Genomic DNA, 25,057 nt, shown 5'->3' on the forward strand with positions numbered 1-25,057 from the left:
CTTTCATTGTTACCCTTTCGTGTTCATTACCATAAGCATTGAACATCATTCTTTTTTTTTTTTGGCCGCACTGGGCAACATGGGGGATCTTAGTTCCCCGAGGAAGGGATCAAACCCGTGCCTCCTGCAGTGGAAGCAAGAGTCTTAACCCTGGGACCACCAGGGAAGTTCCCCCGTCCCCACCAAGCATTTAAGTATGAATTTCCCTTTGAGCACTGCTTTAGCTCATAGATTCTAATATGTTCTTCAGTAGTTAGGAATTTTGGTTTTGTTTTCTTCTTTGACCAAAGATTTGTTTGAGAGAACTTTTTGATATCTTAGTGGCAGTTTTTGTTTTTACCTCCCGGATAATATTCATTACTAGTTTTATTGTTTTGTGTTCAGAGAATGTTGACTTTTCTATTTATACTCTTTGAAATTTTATTTATAAATTGATTTATTTGCTTTGTGACTTAATATGTGAGTGATTTTTGGTTGTTCCATGAGCATTAACAAAGGACATTTTTTTTTTCAGGTTTAAATGTTTTGTGTGTGTGTGTGTGTGTGTGTGTGTGTGTATTTTAGTTTTTGGCTACTTGATCAAAGAAAAGTGAAATGAAATCTGCAATATTAATGTGTATCTGTCTAATTCTTCTTGCATTTCCAGCAGTTTTCTCTTTATAATTGTTGATACCATGTTATTTGGTATAGAGAATTTGTTAACTACTAGAGCTTCATTGTATATTGCACCCTTTCGGATAGTTTGTCTTGTTAAATGCTTTTGGCCTTGAATTCTACCTTATCTCATGCTTAGACTATGGTCCTTTATATCTTTTTGTTTGCATTTACTTAGTGTTTGTCTGCCCTTTCTATCTTTCTCTCTTTTTTTTTTGTCCGCACCCCGACGAGTCCTAACCACCGGACTGTCAGGGAATTCCCCCTTTCTTTCATTTTTAATCTTTCTTGGTTACTTCGTTTTAGGTGTCTGTTTTATATGCCATATACTTGGTGGGTTTTGTTTTGTGATTCAACCTGAAAATCTACAGTCATTCCACTGTGTCCATGGGGTCCGCATCCGTGGATTCAACCAACTGCAGATCAGATTCACGGATTCAAATTTTCTTTTAATAGACGAATTCAGCCAATTTACATTTCTTGATATGACAAATACTTTTGGTCATAGTTTTGTTATTATGCTTTACAAATTTTTTCCAACATTAAAAAAAGTGTTTACAACTTTAAAAATAGTTTTTTGTTGATAGCTTAAAAATAAGCTTTTACGATATGAACTATTTCTTTTTGAGTGTGCGTAGGTATATTTGAAAGGTTTCTGTTGTATATATAGTGGCTATTTTGGTGACCACAACTTTATATACTATACCTTATTCTCTCTTTATTAGGCAGTATCTATTCAGTCCGTACTCTGAGCACTGCTGAAATAAATTTTTATTCACTTCTTTCCCTTCCCCATCTCCATCATCTTCCTGCCTTCCAGGTTCCAGTTAACTGTATTCTTGTATTTCAGTGTTCACACATGGTATCTCTAAGTGTTCATATTTATAACTTTAAATATACTTATTACTTGATTTATCAACTTTACATATCTTTTTACGAAATCAGCATCATCACACTACTTTTCACCTTTACTCCTCTTTCTCTCTCAACTATTGTTATAAGTGTAATTAACATATCGCAGGTTTGGGAATTCCCTGGTGGTCCAGTGGTTAGGACTCTGCACTTTCACTGCGGAGGGTGTGGGTTCAATCCCTGTTTGGGGAACTAAGATCCCACAAGCCACCCGGCCAAAAAACATATTGCTAGGTTAATATTTTCATTCCATTTTATAACAAAAGACATTCACATTTTTAAAAGTCCCAAGACTAGAATAAAATAAAATGGCTTTCATATTCTCTATGAGTCCTTTTGGTGAAGTTGTCTCCATTCATCTCTCGGTTGACTAAAGTTCATTTTCTAGCAGATTTTTAAAAAAAGGATCATGGGGTACTTCCCTGGTGGCACAGTGGTTAAGAATCTGCCTACCAATGCAGGGGACGTGGGTTCGAGCCCTGGCCCGGGAAGATCCCACATGCCGTGGAGCAGCTGAGCCTGTGCGTCACAACTGCTGAGCCTGTGCTCTGGAGCCCGTGAGCCACACCTACTGAGCCCGTGTGCCACACCTACTGAGCCCGTGTGCCACAACCACTGAGCCTGCGTGCCACAACTGCTGAGGCCCACGCGCCTAGAGCCCGTGCTCTGCAACAAGAGAAGCCACAACAATGAGAAGTCCGTGCACTGCAGCGAAGGACGGCCCCCACTTGCCGCAACTAGAGGGGGCCCACACACAGCAACGAAGACCCAACACAGCCAAAAATAAAAACAAATAAATAAATAAATTTATAAAAAAGAAAAAAAAAATCTGCCTGCCGATGCAGGGGACATGGGTTCCTGGTCCGGGAAGATCCCACATGCCGCGGAGCAACTAAGCCTGTGAGCCACAACTACTGAGCCTGCGCTCTAGAGCCTGCGAGCCACAACTATTGAAGCCTGTGCGCCTAGAGCCGGTGCCCCCCAACAAGAGAAGCCACCGCAATGAGAAGCCCGTGCACCGCAACAAAGAGTAGCCCCTGCTCACTGCAACTAGAGAAAGCCCACGCACAGCAACGAAGACCCAACGCAGCCAAAAATTAATAAATAAATTAATTAATTAAAAAAAAAAAGGGGGGCTTCCCTGGTGGCGCAGTGGTTGAGAATCTGCCTGCCAATGCAGGGGACACGGGTTCGAACCCTGGTCTGGGAAGATCTCACATGCCGCGGAGCAACTAGGCCCGTGCGCCACAACTACTGAGCCTGCGCATCTGGAGCCTGTGCTCCTCAACAAGAGAGGCCGCGATAATGAGAGGCCCGCGTACCGCGATGAGGAGTGGCCCCCGCTTGCCGCAACTAGAGAAAGCCCTCGCACAGAAACGAAGACCAACACAGCTATAAATAAATAAATAAATAAAATTTAAAATCTTACCTATAAAAAAAAAAAAAAAAAGGATCATGGAAAATACATTCCTTCACTATATGCATGTTAAAGATTTTAATCTTTTTGCCTGGATGCCTTAATTTCACCTTGAATTTCAATACCTTTATGAAGGCGTGTCTTAGTGTAGTTTATTTTTGTTGTTATTGTTAATTTTTCTGAGAGAAGGTGTGATCTTTTAATATGCAGATTTTTTAATGCTGGTAGATTGAATTGTCTTTTTTTTACAATTTAATACTATGTTTTGAATATTCTATTTATATAATTCAAAAATAAAAACTTATATGAAAGGTGAGGACTGTTAATTAAAGTAGGTTGTAAAGCAATGTATACAATATGACCTCATTTAACGAAAATTCATTTTTTAAAAAAGAAAAAGATCTGAAAATATTAAAAGTAATTTGTTAACTATGATCATCTCTGGTGATAGCAATATTGTGTTTTTATTTCCTTATTTTTGCTTAACTGATTCTATAATTTTCTATAATAAATCTGTATTGTTTTACAATACTAAAAGGCATGAGGGGAAATCCTTTCCAGGGCTTTTGGAAAGGCTTTCCTAGCCATCACCGGTGATGTCATGTAGACAGCAAGTGCTCCTGATATAATGTGATGAGAAGGGCATTTGGCCTCTGTGACATTCTTTCCAAAAACCCATAACACCAATCAAATCACAAGCCCAATTTGAGGAATATTCTACAAAATACCTAACCGGTGTTCTTCAAAACTGTCAAAATCATGAAAAATAAGGAAAGACTGGGAAATCGTCACAGACCAGAGGAGACCGAAGAGACATGACAGCGAAAAGCAATGTGATGTCTGGATTGGATGCTGGAATAGAAAAAGGACATTAAAGGGAAAACTGGTGAAATTCCAATGAAGTCTGGAGTTCAGTTCATAGCAACGTACCAATGTTTTGTTGGTTTTGTTGGTTGTGATGTACGACAGCATCAGGGGAAACCGAAACTGAGCGAGAGGTATACGGGAACTCTGTCGTATTAATTTTTCTGTAAATGAAAAATTATTCCAAAATAAAAAAGGTTATTTTTAAAAAGAAGAAGAAGAAGAAAAGACACACAGGAACAGATGTTCTCTCACTGGGTGTTGTTGGATCTGGTGGTTGCCTGGGTCTGCTATAGCCGTACAACTAACAGAGCGGAGTTCACTTGAGGACGAAGTTGGCACCGAAGGTGACAGATAGATGATGATGATAAGGAAGATGATAAGGCCTGAATCTTTGATGAAGCCAGTGAGCTGCTAAATAAATTAAGCAATCTTGGAGCTGCCCTACATCTGGACTTCTTATTTGTATGAAGCAATAACTATGTTTTGTTTGAATTTTGTTTTTCCTCCTGTGGACTGTGGTTGAAATCATTCTAGTTAGGAAAGGCAGCTGAGGGACATCCCTGGTGGTCCAGTGGGTAAGACTCCGAGCTCCCAATGCAGGGGGCCTGGGTTCGATCCCTGGTCGGGGAACTAGATCCCACATGTAGGCTGCAACTAAGAGTTCGCATGCCACAACTAAGAGACCGCAGGCAGCTGAGTAAACAAATTGGTGCACTGAAGTGTTTCAGGTGCTGAGGTCAAAGTCTTCAGAAGGCAAAGGAAGGACTGGTGAGCCCTGCCCGGGAAATGGCAGCAAGAACAGTTTTGCAGACTGGGCTACTATTTGGGCTGAGTCTTGAAAGGTGACAGGTGTTTGCTAAGTAATGAGGTGGGGGGTGTGGGAGGGAGCTGGGAGGGGCAGTTGATGTTCCAGATTCCCAGGGAGTCAGAGCTGGAGGCTGAGGTGGCAACAGGGCCCTATCAGAGATGGGCCCCTGCAAGGTGACCAACGTGATCAGATTGGCCTTGTAATGGGCTCATCTTGGCCGCTCTGCCAAAGAAAGGTCAGCTGGGAGACCAGATCTAACAGTTTAGGAGGACGATGACAACTTGAACTAAGTGGGTAGAGAGAAGTCTATGGATTTACTTAGGAGGTAGAGTCACCGGTACCTGATGAGTGTGGAGGTACAGAGTTACATGGTAACGATAGTGGCACTTCTATCGAGAGAGAGAAGACATGGGAGGCTCCTGTTTAAGGAAAAGATAACAGAATAATTCCATTTTGGACGTGTTGCCTTTGAGGTACAGAGGGAAACTAAGTGCAGATGGAGGGGAGACGGTTGGATCTAGGGGTCTGGGGTGTAGGAGGGGCTGACGCAGTGTCATCATGGCTTACAGGCATCAAGGATGGGTGGAGATCACCCATGTAGGGTATGTAGGGGAAGAAGCCCTGGGACGCATTCAGGGAGCTAAGATAAGTGGTGTCTCAGGAGACAAGAGGCCATATTGCGTTGTGAGATGAATATCCTAGAACCGTGCTGTCCAATAGAGATATAATGCCGGCCACAATACATAATTTCAATATTTTTAGTAGCTACATTAAAAAAGTGAAAAGAGGGAATTCCCTGGTGGTCCAGTGGTTAGGACTCTTTGCTTTCAGCGCTTTCACTGCTGAGGGCCTGGGTTCAATCCCTGGTCGGGGAACTAAGATCCTGCAAGCCATGTAGCGCAGCCAATAAAAAAATTAAGAAAGTAAAAAGAAACAGGTAAAATTAATTAATAGTATATTTCACCCAAAATATTATTTCAACATGTAATCAATATAAAAATATTAATGAGATTTTTACAAGTCTTTTTTTGGTACTAAGTCCTTGAAATCTGATACGTATTCACATCTCAGTCTGGACCAGCCCCATTTCAAGTGCTCCATGGCCACCTGTGGTTTGTGGCTGCCGAATTGGAGAATTCGAGACTGAGGCAGATCTAGGTTCAAATCCTTGGGGAGACCAACTTTTCTCATCTGTGAAATAGGGGCATAGTATCTATCTCCCATGTAAAGGTAAAGCTCTTGACACATCGTGGGCCTACAAAAAGTGGGAGGTGAGAACTTTTAGAAGGTAGGGAGTGGAGACAGCAAGGAATGCAAACTTTACAGGACATGACAGAAGGTTTTGTCTTTTCTTTAAAGATGAGAAGGGCTTGGCATGTTTTTGGGCTACAGGGAAGTTGCCGGTAGAGAGAGAGAAATACAGAAGAGGGAATAAAGCAAAGCAGAAAGTTTGAGAAAAGTTGGGGAGATGGAATTGAAACATAGGTGGAGAGGTTAGCCTTAAACCTGAAACTGGGCACTTTTTTCTCTAAAAACAAAGGAAAGGAAGGCAGGGTGGACAAGAGTAACGGCCGCTAACCATTCCTGAGAGCCTTTTACGTGTAGGGCACTCTAATAAGTGCATTATGTGCATTCTCTCATCCTGAAAGGTGGGTCCTGCTAGTGTTCCCATTTCACAGATGAGGAAGTTGAGTCTTTGAGAGAGTAACTTGCCTAAGGTCATAAAACCAGTAAAGCCAGCATTTGAACCCAGACATTCTGATGCCAGAGTCTAGATTTTTGTTTTAGGTAGAATGTTCCTTATTTTGCCTTTGTCTCATGTTTCATGATTAGATTCAGGGTATGCATTTCCAGCCAGAATACTACATATGTGATGTGTTCTCAGGCGTCGCATCAGAATTACATGATGTCAATCCACTCCTCAGTGGTCACTCAGTCAAGATGTTGTCCAATTTCTTCATCACATAGTTAACTATTTTTTCCTTTACAACTAGTAAGCAATCTGAGTGGAGACACTTTGAACCCATGCAAATATCCTGCTCCTCATATTTCCTTCTAAATTTAGCCTCCATTGGTGATTCTTGCCTGACTCATTTTACTATGGTGGTTGCAAAATGTTGATCCCAACTCCAGCACTCCCTCTGCATTCACCATTTGACTCTCAGCATTCATTCTACTTTCTTTCTCTTCTCTCTCTCTCCCTTTCTCATTAATATGAACTCACTGATTCCTAATTTTTTCAATGGGTTATAATTTATGAACGTCCTTAATCATTTTGGTACCTAATATCCCAGCTTTGGCTGGTGGCAGCTCCTTCAAGCTGGCTCCTTTGTCCTATGAAATGCCTCCTACTAGTTTTTTTTTTAAAGTACTTTCTTACTTTTTGGCATAACAAAATATTCCAGGCTGCTGATCTCATATTTGCAATGTACCAGCCCTGGAAGCAGCCATTTCTCTAATGAACCCTGATTCCCTTCAGAGGAGAATGGTATGAGAGTACAAGATCTCAGTGCAAAATATGCTTATTGCTAATGGGGTGTGTCTGATTTTAGGCCCTCTTAGCAGACAGAGCTGAATATATATACATGTGAATATACATACCTATACATATTTTAGAAATCATGAGTGCGCACTGATATCTCCAATTCCAATCCACTTCCACAGGGTTTTTTCTTGTTTCCCTCCATTAAATATTTGTATGTTTCTTTTTCCAGATTGAGAACCCTGGCTCTTAACAACATCAACACATTTATTCATTTGCCCGATCATGTAATACACCTAAAATAGTTTCAGAATCATTTTGCCAATACAAGTACATAAACAAACCTACTAAAAAGAGTTGAGAATTTGTTTGTAGTTTTCTCCCTCCCCCACCCCACCAGAGCCCAGCTTCTTGACCACTTCGTCCTAACAAGACTGTTTGCTGGGAGGGAGCGGGGACTTGAGGAAAGGGAGGGGGTGTAAAATAGCCACAGAGAAGGAAGGGTGAGAGAACTTCCATTTCAGCAGCACAGGATACATTTCTGAGGCTGGAGGAGACACATGGGCAGTGGCCCCGGTTTGCTCAAGGACAGGTTTTCCTGCAGCCATCTTGGCAGCCTGGGTGTAGGAGTGGAGAAGACAGATGGTCGGGATGGCTGGAAGGAGCCAAAGTTGGGGAACTACCAGGTGGATGTGGCAGAAGCACAGAGGGTGAGGAGTCTGGGGTGCTGGCAGGGAAGGGGTTGATGTAATGCACCCTGGAGTCTGGGCTGAATGGGGGAGGAAGTGAAGCCAAGAGAAAGGAAGGGGAGTGGCTGGAGTTTGAGCTCAGCTGAGAAGGGGTTTACTGAAGTGATTTCTGGTCACTGAATCCAACGGTTCAGGGGGCCGGGGGGAGAGACGGCTTGTGCCACGCTTGGGGGGGCTGGCGAGAGGGGAGAGGGCTGTACTTAGAGCCACCAAAGTGGCTTTGTTTCCCCAAGGACCAGAGGCTGGGTGAGAGAGGCCCTAGCTGGTTCAGGCCCGAGAGGGAAGCTGTTTTAGACACCTTACTGCAATCCGTGATCAATAGCTGGGGGAAGTATTCAAACCAACGTGATTTTGTAAAAATGAAGGGGCCTTAGAGATCATTTCAGCTGGACAGTCACTTCACTTTTCAGGTCAGAGAACGAAGGTCCAGAGCTGTTAAGCAACTGCACCCACCACCCCCGAGCCTGGGTGGGATTCAAACCCAGGTACTTCACATTTCAGTTGGTGGCTCTCTTTAACCCACGACAACGTTCTAAAGCTATAGCAGAGTGTCTTACTGACAGGCTTGCTTTGGTTCACTAGTCTGTTCCCACCTGGGCTTTAAGCACAGGAATGGAGTCTGACACATCACTGCATTCTCCTTAGTTCCTAAGTCACTGCTGAGTGCACTCTTTCTGACTGATGAATTTGGGGCAAGAGCCCATGTCTTAGGGTAGGAGTGCCAGCAGGAAGTTGGAATTTTCACATAGCATTATTTCTCTCTATAGTTGTGCACCACAACTACTGAGCCTGTGCTCTAGAGCCACAACTACTGAGCCCATGTGCCACAACTGCTGAAGCCTGTGCGCCTAGAGCCCGTGCTCCGCAACAGGAGAAGCCACCTCAATGAGAAGCCTGCGCACCACGACAAAGACCACTCGCCGCAACTAGAGAAAGCCGGCGCACAGCAATGAAGACCCAGTGCAGCCAAAAATAAATAAATAAAAATTTTTTAAAAAGATATGTTTAAAAAAAAAAGCGCAATGAGAAATGATAGACATATTGGCTTAGATGCTGTAGCATGTAAATGCCCTGTGGGGCACTTTCTCTTAATCTAAGCAGGCAAACTTGCCCCTCTTTTCTAAAGAAAACAAATAGCTACTACTTTACAGGACTGACTGTGAGCTGGGCAGGGCCCAACACGGAACTGCCATGGCCTTTCGGCAATTAGTGGATGTGGAGGCTGTGCCTGGATTGCATTGGATTCTCTCCTTTTTGCCCCTTTGATATCTTAGCAGCCAAACCACAGCTCTCAGGAAGCTTTTCACTCTCAAAAAGCACTTAAAAAAAAATCTGATCATGTATTCTAGTTTTTTATTCTAAAAATATCATACTGGGGTGCTTTTAATAAACTTCTTCCAAAATTATTTGGAGCAAAAACCAAGTATTTCTGAACAACTTTCAAACAAGGCTTGCTCTCAGTGGTTTGTTTTGGGACTTGTCCTTTAAAGATATCCTTTTAGGAACAAAAAGTGGGGTTTTGGCTGGGTGATTTCTAGATACTTAAAATGTTGACTAATAGTTTTAGGGTGTAAGATGTGGAATAGAAGAAGGCCATTTGCAAACTCCTATGTAAAGAGCATGGGCAGATATTCCCTTTAAAAACACACACACAGAGCTTCCCTCGTGGTGCAGTGGTTAAGAATCCGCCTGCCAATGCAGGGGACACGGGTTCAAGCCCTGGTCCGGGAGGATCCCACATGCCGCGGAGCAACTAAGCCTGTGCATCACAACTGCTGAGCCTGCGCTCTAGAGCCTGTAAGCCACAACTACTGAAGCCCGCGTGCCACAACTACTGAAGCCCACGCGCCTAGAGCCCTTGCTCTGCAACAAGCCACCGCAATGAGAAGCCCACTCACCGCAACGAAGAGGAGCCCCTGCTCGCCGCAACTAGAGAAAGCCTGCGTGCAGCAACGAAGACCCAACGCAGTCAAAAATAAATAAATTAATTAATTAAAAACAAAAACAAAACCATAAAACCCCAAAAAAAAACCCACGCACACAGTGTGTGTGGGGAGAGGTGGGCAGTATATGGGAACTCTCTGTACTATTTCCTCAATTTCTTTGTAAATCTAGAACTGTTCTCAAAATAAAGTCTATTAATTAAAAAAAAAAGAGACACAGACACTGGGATTATAATAAAATGTGTTGCCATTTGGTTCTAATCTCTAGTCATCTAGGTAGTGGTGGTGGCTGAAAGAGTTTAAAAGTGATGACAAAAAACGTACTAGGAAACTTTCAATCCAATGTGAAAGGAAGCAGGAAAAGTCAAAATAGGAGGCCTGGCATGAACTGGAGTGACCCTTGTGTAACATGACTCCAGCACGTTGACGTGCAGGCCGTAGCCGGCAGACGGTGCTTGGTGCTTGCGAGGGATAGAAAATCTCAAATATCTATTCACACAAGATTATGCAGTTAACCAATCAAAGGGAACAATTTGTGGGGGAGAAAGAATTTTAATCAATGGGTTAAAAAACTTACATAACCGTGCTGAACACAATATATGCAACACTGACTTCCAGGTAATACATGAGTTGTTTTCTCTATGTGGGAACACCGCACCCTGAGCAAACCCGATATACCCCGGTCAGACTGATCATTCAACACTAGAAAGCTTTGACACAAGACTTTTAACATAGTAAACTCCCAGAATACCTTTAAAACAGAGTTTGCACTTTTAACATTGATTTGCACATAATTTTAGAGAGAATATCTATTGGTTAAACTGAGGTATATCTGTGTTGTAGTTTCACGAGCACACACTTCGATTTCTGATAAGGGAAGCTTTTGGATACATCACAATAAAATTTCATTTTATGAAAAAATAATTTAATTTGTGAGGTATGCATCTTGAGAGCATGAACACAGTGTAAGCACCTGGGGCGAGGACAGTGCATGATGAACACACAACACAGGATACCACAAATGAACGTAATTCCCTAGCATACAAATCCCTTCGTTACAAGATGTGTCTAACCCAAAACACAGCAAGGAAGCGCCTGTGTGGCATGGCCCCGGCACCCTATGGGTAGGTGTATATGTGCAAGGATGGGTATACCACCGCAGTCGTACGGCCTCCCTTTGTGGCAGGATATCTGTTCCTGGACCAGTTTGGCTTCGTATCTGGAGCTGGCTCTTGGCTGGGGTTTGTGTTTCTCTTTGGAGAGCATGATACTGTAAATCCTGGCTTCTCTCTCTGTGCAAACAAGACATAAAAGGTGAACCACTTGATGCTGCAATTCCTGAAGTTATAGTTAGGGTTGGTGCTGGTTTCGCAGGAGTCAGTGAGAAGTATTTGCATTTCCCCTCAAATACCAAAGTAGCTGACGTTGTTACAGGGCAGGGGTCAATCAGGCATTTGTCCTAGTCCCTCAGATAGCCAAAGAACGGTCCATGGGCAATATTTTAATTGCCCTGAGAAGTTTAGGGACTGCGTTTTATAAGCTGTCTAGAAACATTACGCAAAGGAAGAGAAGAGCTTAATTTACAAGCTGGGAGACTGTCCCCTTTTTTAAATTCTGCTTATCTGACCTGCCACGGAAGTTAAATGCCTACATCTCTGTTGCAGAAACATTAAATTAGAAATTTAAAGAATATGAAGTAAAAGTAAAGGTTTGGATGGCATTCGTCTACTACATTGTGTTTAACTGAATCCCTAGTTACATGTTACAGCCTAACTCGCATGTTTCAGTGGTAGGATATGGTTTTAGCCGCCCACAGACATCTTGCAGTGGATGCTGTATGAGGAAAGAGGACAGTCATCACTTGTCAGTGTGTCAGGACAGAATCCTCTTTGATTTGACTTTATCTACATCTCTTTTCACTGCTCTGTTTCTGCTAAATCATGGTGGTTGGACCATCTACCTTGTTACCCCTCCTAGAGGATCACGGCCTTAAGGGAGGGCTCATGTCATACAGTCTTCAAAGGGCCCCGCACATAGTAGGTCCTCCATAAGATACTGACGGGTAAATGAGAGCATCATCCTGAGAATTCCCAAGCAGCAGGCGTGGGAAGACGGCAGGGACTTCACCTTGAGAGGATCATCCATGCTACACCCAGCGCACCTACAGTAATCCAGTGGTCCTCAGTCTCTGCTCCACCCGGACACATGTGAGCAGCACCTTCCCACAGACACAATCAGGGCTATTTGAAACCACAGCTCACCAGCTGTTTCTTTACTTCTTTTTCCTCCCTCTCAGGAAAGAATATGCAAGTGCAAATGAGCAAGAGAGATGTTATTATAGGGATAAATATGAATTCGTTCTAACTTATTATTTTAAAAAAGCAAATCGTTCACAAACCTCGGTACCGAACGATCACTGTAACAGTGGATGTGAAACACCCCTCACAACTGATGGTGGCACCCCGGTTTGTTAACACCTCCTAGGGTTGAGAATCACTGCGTTCACCATCACTTTCTACCTGAAATGTTGCCATGGATTTACAAAATAATAGCTGCCTAACAAATGTTCGTTGAAATGAAACTAAATTCTCCGTGGCAAGCTTTCAGCCCTGGGCGGGCTTCCTCCGTCCTGCAGTACTTTGTGGGCTATGCCCCTGGCTGGTCAGGTGTTTTGTAGCCTGAGAGTGCAAATGATGTTAGATGTTCACCTCAGCAGAACAAATCCAAGGAGGTGATACTGTGTGGATTGCAGATCACCACCCCTCCAAATCACATAACACATTTGAAAAATAAATTAATTGCTGGCATATATATATACATATATTAGGTGAAATACCTGCATTCTCTCTTTATTCTTAGTCAAAATCAAGGTAGTCATTTTTGATGGGCCCAGGGAGGTGCCTTTGTCTCTTCCATTTAACTAAAATAAATGAACACATTCTCACTAAATTTTCCACTTGGACAAGTGTGATTATATAAAACACACAGAGTATTTTTTATTCACGCATATTGATTCATTATGATACTCTAACATGAAAAGAGAGGCAGAACACAAACAAATAGTAATTTGAAGAAAAGAAGGAAACTAATACTTATTGAATGCCTACCATACGCCAGGCACTTCACACACGGTTTCACATCGAATATTCTCAACACCCTTATGTGTAGATATTATTACCCCAACATTTTAGATGCAGCAACTGAGCCCCTGGGTGGTTAAGTAACTCATGGAAAACTACATAGTGGGGATGGAATTTGAACTCAAGACAGACCCCATAGCTTGTGCTCTTGCCATTACACTAGACACCGAATGGCCCTCAATACTGGACAGAGATGGCTGTGCTTGGTGCGGGCTCCTCTGTGTAATGCTGTGGGACCTTATTCTACCATTCTTAACCACAGGGCAGCATTCCACACGAGGAGGGCCTCATGAACCCTATTTGGCTACTATTGTACCCAAACCTATTTTTATACATAAAAGAATCAAGGATTTTATAGCCACACTCCAAAGTACTAAAAGTTGGGTGAATTTGTCTCCTCTGTTTCCTACTGCATCCTACTCTGTTTACTTGTTAAAATACCCAGCAGACCCTAAGGTCCCTGAGGCAGGGATAGTGTTTTGTTCACTGTTGCACTCCCAGCATCCAGCAGACGGCCTGGCATGTAGTAGTTACACAATACAATTTGCTGAATGGATGGATGGATGGTAAAGCAGCCCGCTCTTATGTTTTGGGTATAAAATCACAATTCACCAACATGTGATATCAGACTTCAGTGGTGTCTAATCCAAAGCAGTGTCAGTGTCCCCACCAATTTTAATGTTCCCCTGCTCCCAGTGGCACTGACAGTGAGAGTGACAGAGGGCTAGTGCACTCTTCACCCTCTGGGAGAGACGTACTAATTGGAAACATCAGAGAATCTGTGTGACAAAAAGTCAAGAATGGAACAGAATAGAGAGCCCAGAAATAAACTCATGCATATATCGTCAATTAATTTTCAACAAAGGAGCCAAAAATAACCAGTGGGGAAAAGATTGTATCCTTAATAAATGGTGCTAGGAAAACTAGATATCCACATGCAAAAGAATTCAACTGTACCCCATCTTATACCATACACAAAAGTCAACCCAAAATGGATGAAAAAGTTAAATTCAAGATCCCAAACTGTAAAACTTTTAGAAGAAAACATAGGGGGTAAAGTCCTTGACACTGGCAATGATTTTTTGGATTTGACATCAAAAGCAAAGACAATAAAAGCAAAAATAAACAAGCGAGACTAAAACTGAAAAGCTTCTGCACAACAAAGGAAACAATCAATAAAATGAAAAGATAACCTATCGAATGGGAGAAAATACTTGCAAACAACATAATTCAGCCTTAAAAAGGAAGGAAATCCTGCCATTTGCAACAAAATATATTCACATGGGTGGAGGGCATTATGCTAAGTGAAATGAGCCAGACAAAGACAAATGCTGCATGGTATCACTTATATGTGGAATCTAAAAAAAAAAATCAAACTCATAGAAACAGAGAGTAGAATGGTGGTTGCCAGGTACTTGGGATTGGGGAAAATAGGGAGAGGGTGGTAAAAGGATACAAACTTTCAGTTATAAAATGAATGAGGTGTGAAGATTATCATGTATAGCATGGTACCTGTAGCTGATAGTACTGTGTTGTATAATTTAAATTTGCTAACAGAGTAGGACTTAAGAGTTCTCAGAAAAAAAAAAAAAAAAAGTGAATATTTATTTGAGGTGAAGGATGTGTTAATTAACTAAACAGTGACAATCCTTTCTCAATGTATATATATATATCAAATCATCATGTTGTACACTTTAAACATATTACCAAAAAAAAGGTTTTAATAAATTTTCCAAGAGTGAGTGAAAAAAAAAAAAGTCAAGCAAAAATACTACCTCATTAAACCTTGGTTTTTCATTTTTCATCATTGAAGAACTGGTATTCTCTGAATTTTTGAAAAAAGCAGACTGCTTTTGCAGAGTAGAAGCAAACCCTGCCCCTTCCTAGAAGGATTGCAAAGAGAATATTTTTCAGTTGCTCTATTATAATTAATCTACTCATAACTGACCCAATTCACCCAAGAGTAAAACTCCCATCTCTGAAAGCATTTTCATCTTTAGAAAGCAGGGGGTATGGTGTGGGTGTGGCAGCTAGGAAGGAGGTATCCCAGTGTCCTTAGCCTGGACCAAGCCTGAATTCTCAGCCACCCGGCAACTCTGGTCTAGTTCTAGCCACCACTTTTCCATTACCACCTCCTTCCTCTGGAAATCCAGACTTGGCGGAAACCCAGACTTGCTATGCTAAGAGTGTAGTGGAGGATTAGTGGGCTAAGCTGAAATCTGGTTAGGGATATCCAGAGGACCCATGGAAGAGTTCTGAAACCCAAATAGAAAACTTCCCCCTGCCCCATTTCCCTTTCTGGTTTAGAGTAAACCTTAACTCTTTGTCCTGCTCCCTCTGTAGAAACCTCTAACTGGACAGTAGAAGTAGGCAGCAGAGCTTTCTTACTGGGGCATCTTCTGTTAACTTTGACTCCTGCATCAAATTACTTTTCTGATACTGTTTATTTCGCTGTTTCCTAGACTGAAGTGGCTTCCTTTTTTTCTTCTTACACATCTTCTTCTTCTGATTCAACTATTCCAGAAAGTACAGAGAAATTAGCCATTGAGGATTCCAGAGGTACGCCCACCCACACGTAGCACTCTTTTCACACAACACTCAAGACACAATGGCTAACCCAGTATGTGTGCCCTCACAGTGTTGAACTGTTGTTGGTTTGGAGAATCAAAAAACAGTTCAGTTACCTCATTACCAGAGACCCCTCCCCACTTAACACCGCCCAAATCCCCCTATTATAGATACACTGCCAAAGGGGCACCTATACCAATAACCAAATATCTGTGATATAAAACGGGAAAGCACATTACTTGTGGCAATATTGGCAGGTACAGATAATACTGATTATTAGATGTGTGCTTAATAGATACAGTTTGGTTGTTACCATAGGGTGGCTTTAATAATTAAGCAAATGAAGCTCAGGACTAGTTTTCCAGGCACCTATGGAGTGGTGAAGCTTATACTGATGCTGCTGTAAGTCCAGCTGAAGAAACTGTGGGGTCCAGTCTGATACGGCTGGCTCCTTCTGACACAGCCTGAAACCCACCCTAGGATGAAGATACTTCTTAATGCAACTAGGAAATCAGGTGCACGATGAACCACAACAAACATTTTGCTGTTTCTAAAGCTCTTACACCATCTATGTAAAAAACAAGTCTGTTAATAGACGGGGCAGAAGAAAAATTACTTAATATATGGAAATATAAAAAAACTACCTAAGACCATGTAAACAAAGAAACGCTTTTTAAAAAGTATGGGTCATTTGTGGGACTCCCCTGGTGGCGCAGTGGTTAACAATTTGCCTCCCAGTGCAGGGGACACAGGTTTGAGCCCTGGTCTGGGAAGATCCTACATGCCATGGAGCAACTAAGCCCGTGTGCCACAACTACTGTGCTCTAGAGCCCGTGAGCCACAACTACTGAGCCTGCGTGCCACAACTACTGAAGCCCGTGTGCCTAGAGCCCGTGCTGTACAACAAGAGAAGCCACCGTAATGAGAAGCCCACGCACCGCAACGAAGAGGAACCCCCACTCGCCGCAACTAGAGAAAAGCCCCCGCGCAGCAACGAAGACCCAATGCAGCCAAAAATAAATAAATAAATTTATTAAAGTAAAAAAGTATGGGTCATTTTTTAAAAATTGATTTATATTTTATTTATTTATTTTTGGTTGCGCTGGGTCTTCGTTGCTGCGTGCGCGCAGGCTTTCTCTAGTTGCGGCGAGCGGGGGTTACTCTTCCTTGCGGTGCGTGGGCTTCTCATTGCGGTGGCTTCTCTTGTTGCGCAGCACGGGCTCTAGGCAGCGGGCTTCAGTAGTTGTGGCACGCGGGCTCAGTAGTTGTGGTGCAGGGGCTTAGTTGCTCCGCAGCATATGAGATCTTCCCGGACCAGGGATCGAACCTGTGTCCCCTGCATTGGCAGGCAGATTCTTAACCATGGCGCCACCAGTGAAATTCTGGGTCATTTTTAACAACCTCTATCTCTTAACATGGGTTTCACTTTTAGTTAAACTTTTTTTCCCCATTTTTAATTAATTTTGGAATAAATATGGAGTTCTCGCATGTTTCCCCCCAGATTTAAAAAAGAAAGTTATAAAGGACAAAATGAAAGACTCCAGGGCAGGGTAACCAGTTAGGATGCTACTGCTGTATTTTCTGCAGATCTTGGGATAGTTGAAAATTCTTCCAAATTATCCAGTAGTGTCATGCTTTTTTCAGGCTGCTACTTTCTGGGTGCAAGAGTCTCTATAATCTTACCTCATCTGCTGTGTTCAGTAGGTGAACGGGGAGACCATCTGAGAGGGAGCTGTCAGAACCACTGGTGCTGTTTCCAAAAGGAAAGGAAAAAGGGAAATACCTGTTATTAATGTCTAGGATGTAAAACACTTAGCAGACCAGCAGCATGGGATTAGGACACCTAGTCTGCTATTTGCCCACATTGTCTGCGTTTCAATTACTAAGAATTCTTGATAAGCATATCCATTTGTTCATTCTGAACACCTACTGCATGCCAGGCAGTGCACAGGAAACAGAGATGAACCATGTGGCAAAATAAACACTGGCCGGATGGGCAAAGCTGCCCTTGGCAGTGATTGTGAGAGACTGTAGGATTCTTAATGAGCAGCCCTGGAGAACAGCAGGGGACTGGGATTTGTTTGAAAGCAGGGGCTTTGTCTCGTTCATACCTGTCTAGCCACTACCAGTTCAGAGAGCAAGGATCTGACTAGGTACTCTTCAAAAATGTGTTGAATATGCAAATAGATATATTTAATAATAAAGAATCTGTAGGTCAGAGATTAGGAGCATTACTTTTATCACTCCCATTCCCCCTTCAAAAGTTTTGGATGCACATCTAGATTGATCTAAAGTCCTCCCCACAAACTGTCCCCTCCCCTTTTCTTCAAAGGCTAGGAGGAATGAAGACACAGATAATCATCCTTTCTTCCTTCATCATGTCCTTTGCTTCTGTGTCACATTATGTTTTCCCCTTTCCTGGGGTGTGTTTGGCTAGAACTGAAAGCTGCGCTCTATGGCACGTCCTCCATATATAAAAAAATGTCTTAGGCACAAAACTCAAATCTCCTGGGAAAAGACAGCATTTCAAACCATTCTTTTGCTCCGCACTTCCATTCTGTTCATGCCCCGCTCCCTCCCATCAGGGCACAATGAGGAGTCCCACAGCAAGGCAGCGGGAAGAAAGCCCTCTCTTCTCTGATCTAATTCCCAACTCCCTGTTCTCACAAGGCTTTTCCAGTCTGAGGAGTAGCCTTTGAGGCCACTAGATAATAGCCTCTGACGTCCCTTTCGGAGGTAATAGAAAACTTTAACAAATGGGATAAAAAGCATTAGATGCAGTATGCCCCAGAAGATGTCGAAAATCATGTATGTGCACACAGACAGAGCAAACTCAAACTGGGCTTGCACACACAGTCTGCTTTTCTGTGTAATCGTGTGACTGGATAGGAGGAGCCCCATGGAGGCTGGTGCAGAGGTTGGCAGATTGGTTTCAATAATTCTTAACTAAATGCCTCAGAGTATCCCTGCTGAGCCTGTCAGAAGGCAGTCAGGATGCTTCTGAGTTGGTCCCCCTGGGCCCTATATGTATGACTTGATAGGCAGGGGGCATTTTGTTTTTGAGGCTGAAAGTGAAGAGGGTTTGATGCAGTGGTCCTGGAGAGTTAGGCAAAGGATTCTGGGAGAGTGGAAGAGGCGACGTGGTGAATGGGACACCCTACCTGGGCTGATGGTCTGGTTTAAGGTTCCTAAAGAGACATTTGGGAGACTCAGCCAGCAGAACTACTTTAGGACCCAGAATCAATGTGCTACGTAGAGTGGGTGGGCGAGCCATCCGCTTCCCACTTTCTACCACAGACTACAGTGCAGTCTCTAGCAGAAGGCCGCCATGCCCTGCCCAGAAACCTTCTGACTGAGGACAGCTGGGGCAGTAAGCTCGAGTAGGAGGTGTTCTGGCACACCTGTGAAATAACCACTCCCTACCTGGGGGCTTCCTAAAATAGCTGTGGAGACTATTAGAGTGGGCCCGAGAGCCTACATACTAAGTGAATTCAACAAATATTTATTGAGCTCTCCCTATGTGCAGGTACTGTTCTAAGTAAATGAGATACAGAGATGAACAAAACAAAGATCTCTGACCTTGTGGAACGTACATCCTAGTAGGGGGAGACAGGCAATAAATAACAGACACAACAAAGACATAAGTGATATAGAATGACAAATGATACAGAAGGTGGTAAAATGCTATGGAAAAAAGCAGAGCATGTAAAGGGGATAAGGAATGGCAGGAGGGTGAAGGCAGGGGAGCAAGTTGCAATATTAGAGTAATGAGGGTAGGCCACACTGAAAAAGCTGACGTTTAAGCAAAGACTTGAAGGCGGTGAAGGAATTAGCATTGTGAATATCTGGGGGAGAGCAGTTGGAACTGCCAGTGCAAGGGCCCTGAGGTAGGAGAGGGCCTGACAAGTCTGAGGTAGAGAGGGGAGGCCAGTGCAGCTGTAGCAGTGTGTGAGAGGGTGAGGGTGGAGGTCACAGAGGTAGCAGATGGCTAGATCCTATAGCCTTGTAGGCCACTGTAGGGTCCTTGACTTTGTATCTGAGTGAAGTGGTAGAGCCACTGAGGTGTTTTAAACAGAGGAATGACACGATCTGATTTACTTTAAAAGAATCACTCTCCTGGTTTTCTTTTGGCCTTGCTGGTCCCTTCCTAGTCTTATCCACTGGCTCCTCACTGTCTCTTTAACCTCTTATAGCTATGGTACCCAGCTCAGACTCAGACCTCTTCTCTACTCTACCTGCACTTACTCCCTTGGGATATCTGCCACACTTAAGGTTTAAATATCATCTATCCATGATGACTCTCTCCATCAGACCTCTCTACACTGAACTCCAGACTCATATATCCAACTACTTATTCCACATCTCCATTTAGACATCTACTAGACATCTCAAACTGAACATGCCCAACACTAGGTTCCTGATCTTCATCACCCCCCTAACCTTCTCCACCCACTTCATCTTCCCCAGCTCAGTTAAAGGCAACTCCATCCAACCAATTATAGAGTCATTCTCTGTTTCTCATGCCCGATATCCAATCCATAAGCAAATCTTAATGTTTGAAACTTCAAAATATATCTAGAATCCAACCAATTCCCACACCCCCAAACACTGCTACACCCCTAAGCACCATCATCCTTCTTCTGTATTATTGCAAGAGCCTCCTAATGAGTGTCCTGCTTAGACCTTTCCTCTTTACAATCTCTTTTCCACATAGCAGCCCCAGTAAAACCTAAGTCAGGTCACGATACTTGTGTACTTAAAACCTTCCAAAGGCTTTCCATCTCCCTTGAAGTAAAAGACAAAGGCTTCACAATTGCCAACGAGGCCCTACACAAACTGCCTGCCCATCTCTCTAACCCTCTCTAGAGCCTAGAAAAGAGGCTGTCAAAGATCAGGCACTCGATACATAGTTGTTGAATGAAGTGCATTCAAGTGTGCCGTGATTTATTCAATATTTTGCACCTGAGGTTCAAAACCAACAAAACAACAGAGCAGGCAAGACAATTAAAAAATTAAAAAAAATAGAACCCCAACGGTTTTTCTTTGAAATGAAGTTTGTTACCTGGATTCAATGTCAGACAAAGAGATGTCCCTCCAGCTTCCTTCTAAATCCATATCTTGTCCAAGTTCTTTGAATTTCTTATGGATCTCCTGTTGTAAGAGCTCTTTAAGCTCCGCTAGACACTGCATGAACTATGGAAGTGAAAAAAAGAACTATTTTTGATTATTCATTTAGTTATTCATCAGATATTTACTAAGTATACGCTGAAAGGCACTTTATTTATTGCTGGGGACATAAAGATGAGTAAGCTGTAACCTCTGCTACTAAGGACATGTGAACAACAAGTTACATGAGCTGTAGGAACAGACAGAAGCATTTTTAGGGCAGAATATCAGTGAACACTGCTTTAGTCACTTTTCCCTGGCTAAAGCCAATGAGAAACTTCTTGAACAATGCAAAGGTCAGATTTATTTTATTTTTTTGAGTAGCAAGGTAGGGAAAGTTAGAATGGGGTTGTTCAGAATGTGGCCTATGGCAAATCTGATTTAACAGGCCCTATGTTGAGGTCAAAGTGTCTTTTAAGTACTTTTTAATTGAACAGTTGCATCCAGAGTGGTGCATGTCATGTGTTCCCAGGGCCGACATTTCAGAGGGGGTATGAGAAACGAGTTAGAGACCGTTGAGTACAGGCTCCCTTTTAAGAAGGCGAGTGGTGATGGGAAATAGAAATAATCTCCTGGAGCAACAAGGCTAAAGGAAGCCTTTGTTTGTGATTTAGGATGGGGGCAGCTTGAGAACATCTGCAGTTGAGGGGAAGAAGAAAAGGAAAAATCTGAGGGCACAGAAAAGAGAGGAGGTAACTGAGGCAAGACCTCAGGGAGGCCACAGGGGAGGTTGGCAAGTGCTTGAAGGACAGGGGTAGTTTTGGAGAAGAGAAAGGACACCTGATTTTCTGAAATAGGAGGAAGGGAAGTAAGAATTGGTGCTGCCACAGCTAAGCCTAGAAGTGAGGGAGAGGTGTGCTGAAGGGGAGCTGGCACCATGGCCTCTGTGCTTGGGGAAGTATGAGGTCTTATCGTTTGCTGAGACTGCAGGCTGGGGGCTTTCTTATTTTCTTTGATTAGAAAGACTTCAGAAAAATATTAAGAGGAAAATAAAGATTGCCTGTAATCCCACTGGGCTGACTTTGGACCCATGTGAAAACGATCACAGTAACATCCCCATATTTCTTGAAACCCCATTTTTACCTTGGTTCTGTCAGGATCACAGAAATCCAGAAGGGTGTCACAGACATGATAACCCAGGGATTTTAGATCCTCAGGGGTAAAGTGAGTGTCTCTTTTATTGCCTGCGGAAAAAATCCATAACACTTCTTATTAAATCTTAATGAGCAAATGCAAATCTAATTTATGAATATCTCGTTAGAAACACCACCTATGATTCTAGAATATTACGCTTCTGGACAGGGTCTCTCTCCTTCTAGTTTTAGTTTGATTCAGGAGAATCTTTGACAATGAACAAGTTTACAATCACGATGGCTACAGTTACTGAGGCTTTACTCTGTGGTAGGCACTATGTCAAGTGTTTTACATGCACTACCTCATTAAGTAGTGCCTGTAATGCAGGTACTATTATTATTGCCAGTAAACGGAAATTCAAACCCAGACCTGCCTGATTTCCAGGGCCTGAGCAACCACTATGCTATACTGCCCCATCAGGTATTACATTTCACACTCATATTTTGGGTTCTCAAATTTAACATTAAGGCACAGACAAGAAAATCTTCTAGGTCAATTATTTCCCCAACATTCAAGGAGATTTCATCTCCCCAATGCTTTGCTTGGCGTCCCCTTGCCATGCTGGCTTATGATATACAAAAGAGAGCTTACCCAGGGTGGACCCACCAAAGGTAGACTCCATGGTATAGCTGTTTAGGATTCCCATCCGCCACATCACGACTCGTCCTGTTCCTTCTTTGCACTTTTGGACTTTAAAATTACAACTATGAAAAGAGAACTAAAGAGAAATCCAAGCCCTCTGTTAATCATAAATCGGCAAACGTTAAGATGTCTAAAATTCACTAATATGAATTAAAAAAATGGTTCCCTTGGGTTCTATATATTACTTCCTAACGTATGTTCCATAAAATACTAATTCTAGGAGATGTTAATAGATGTAACAGGAAAAAATGAGTTCTGTTGGTCAGGGAGAAGAAGGTTTAACAAGACTAAACAGGCCTCCTCTGCAGGACTTCTCAGAGCATTTAATATGTTGTGAACGGTGACCCTCCAAAGGGGAGAGAGTATATTCTGATTTTCATTGCCCATGAACCCTTCCTGTCCTTCTCCACCTTCCCCAGGGACATATTGCAGGACTAGGGTTCCTTGAAGGCCTATTTGGGAATGCTGGCTTACTTTAGCATTCAAGGCACTAGCCAGCCTTTCAAAGATTTATTTTCTACCCCTCCCCAACTTGAACCCTTGGATCTAGTTGGATTTATCCTCTATCTATGATTTGTGTATGCCTCACTCCTACAATCTCTGCCTAGAACTCTCCTGCTCCTTAACACTAACGTTTCTGGCTTGGAGTTCAATATCCTCTGCTGTCTTTCATGACCACCCCAATTCTCTTTCCTCACTTGGAGTTTGTAAACATATACTTCACAACTATCCCAACCTATCCTGTCCTGCTGAAAATGCTTTAGAGTTGGAAGGCGTCTCACTACCAGTGATTTCTGAATTGTGCTCTCTGAAATCCAGAGGTTCTACCGAGGAGCCCCGGGGCGCTCCTGCTGCAAGGACTGAGGAGGGCACAGGATGGCAGGGTGCTGAGCCCTCCGCCCACTTCAACTAGCGCGCCGCTGCTTTTCATTGTTTTAAATGCTAGGTTCCGGATGGGATTTCGTTTGAAGAACAGAGATCCCTGGAAAAAACAGGAAGATTGAAAAAAGAAAAGGAAAAAGAAAGGAAAGAAGGGAGGGAGGGATAAAGGGCAGAAGGAAAAAAGCTTCCTTTTTCTTTCTTCTTTGTTTTTACAGATAAGAGTAACAGAGACAAAGTATTTGTCCTATATCTTTATGTGAGAAGATTTACACTGTCATTTAAATACTTTTCTGAATCCAACCTAATTTCTTCTTTCCAATGACGGTTACATTTTGTGAATCTATTTATGATGTTGAAAACCAGCTTCTAAATCAATGCAGATACAACTGTCACAGAGCTGTTACTCAGCCAACTATTAAAGACTTTTAAGTTGTTTTTATTAGCCCTTTAATATCTTGCAGTTATTTGTGATCTTGTATTACATAAACGTTTCTGTGGAGGCTCATATAATATTAGCATTTTGCTATTAGCAATATTAGCATTTGTCCTTCAGTCCCTTCTTCCACTGCCAAACACAGGATGAAAGATGACAGAGAATTCTACCTACTAAGAGTTTGAACTTGTGCCCAGAGCAATTAAAAAAATCATTTTTATTGAGATATAATTCACATACCATAAAATTCACACATTTAAAGCACACAATTCAGTGATTTAAAGATATTCACAGAGTTGTGTGACCATTACCACAATCTAAGCTTAGAACATTTTCATCACCCTGAAAAGAAACCCACTACCCCTCATTAGCAGTCACTCCCCATGCCATCCTCCCCCCATCAGCCCTAGGCAATCATTAAACCACTTTCTGTCTCTATAGATTTGCCTCTTCTGAACATTTCATAGAATGGAATCATATATGTGGCCTTTTGTGTCTAGCTTCTTTTACTTAGCATAATGTTTTCAAGGTTCATCCTTGCCCTAGCATACCAGTACTTAATTCTTCTTACTGCCAAATAACATTCCATTGTGTGGATATACTACATTTTACTTATCTTTTCATCGGACACAGAGTAATTCTTAAAGCCACACGTTTCTAAATTCTTGAAGTCCAGGTAGCTGGGATTTACCCAAGATAATGGTGAGATAAAAGTGGCAAATCAAACACTGCAGATAGGAAGCAATGAGTTATCCTTCCCCCTTAGTCAATGGACAGAAAATTACCTTACATGCTTACCTTATCTGGTGCATTTTTGCTTAACATTAAGGGAAAGACTCGCTCGTGAAGCCAGAAATTGCGATCGTTGTTATTACAGCCGTACAGGAAGATATTATTCTTACGGCTGTGGCCGTGGAAATCACAATACAAGAGAACCTCCCTTTCTTCAAGAAGTCTGTTGGGGGTGGGGGAGGCAAACAAAGAACTCAGTAGATATACAGGGCATGAGCATGATCAAGGATCCTTTGGATGTCTGTTGATACTTTCCCCCCTAAGAAAATTTCAGCCCCTAATGACCTTCAAAGGACCCTATGCCCAACCTCAGCCCCTGCTGGAAACATGTCACCAGCACTCCTTGCCTCTGCCAGCCAGAGGAACTTGATGGAAAAGGGGATGTGGAAAGGGGAGATGGGTGGGCCTTGCGTAAGCTGACAAGAAAGAGGAGCAAATCTACTAAAGAAAAGCCCACTCTGGTGCAGA

The 25,057-nt window shown here is 42.6% G+C and overlaps 1 protein-coding gene across 13 annotated transcripts in view; it reads right to left on the bottom strand.

The window, feature by feature from the left end:
- Positions 1-10,364: 10,364 nt before the first annotated feature.
- Positions 10,365-25,057, bottom strand: part of AGBL2 (AGBL carboxypeptidase 2) — a 41,096-nt gene continuing 26,403 nt past the window's right edge. For 6 of the 13 annotated variants that reach the window (XM_082476952.1, XM_082476946.1, XM_082476947.1 and 3 more), the window contains 9 exons: positions 24,596-24,752; positions 22,432-22,558; positions 21,790-21,890; positions 20,603-20,733; positions 17,224-17,290; positions 15,361-15,486; positions 14,748-14,855; positions 12,669-12,752; positions 10,365-11,124 (listed from right to left, as the gene is read on the bottom strand). In XM_082476952.1, the coding sequence (XP_082333078.1) occupies positions 10,951-11,124; positions 12,669-12,752; positions 14,748-14,855; positions 15,361-15,486; positions 17,224-17,290; positions 20,603-20,733; positions 21,790-21,890; positions 22,432-22,558; positions 24,596-24,752 (1,075 nt within the window). In that variant the 3' untranslated portion in view covers positions 10,365-10,950. The other 7 variants (XM_082476955.1, XM_082476958.1, XM_082476951.1 and 4 more) reach the window with 6 other exon arrangements.

Source organism: Balaenoptera physalus, assembly GCF_965194825.1.
Source record: "Balaenoptera physalus genome assembly, chromosome: 10".
Taxonomy (NCBI): Eukaryota; Metazoa; Chordata; class Mammalia; order Artiodactyla; family Balaenopteridae; genus Balaenoptera; species Balaenoptera physalus.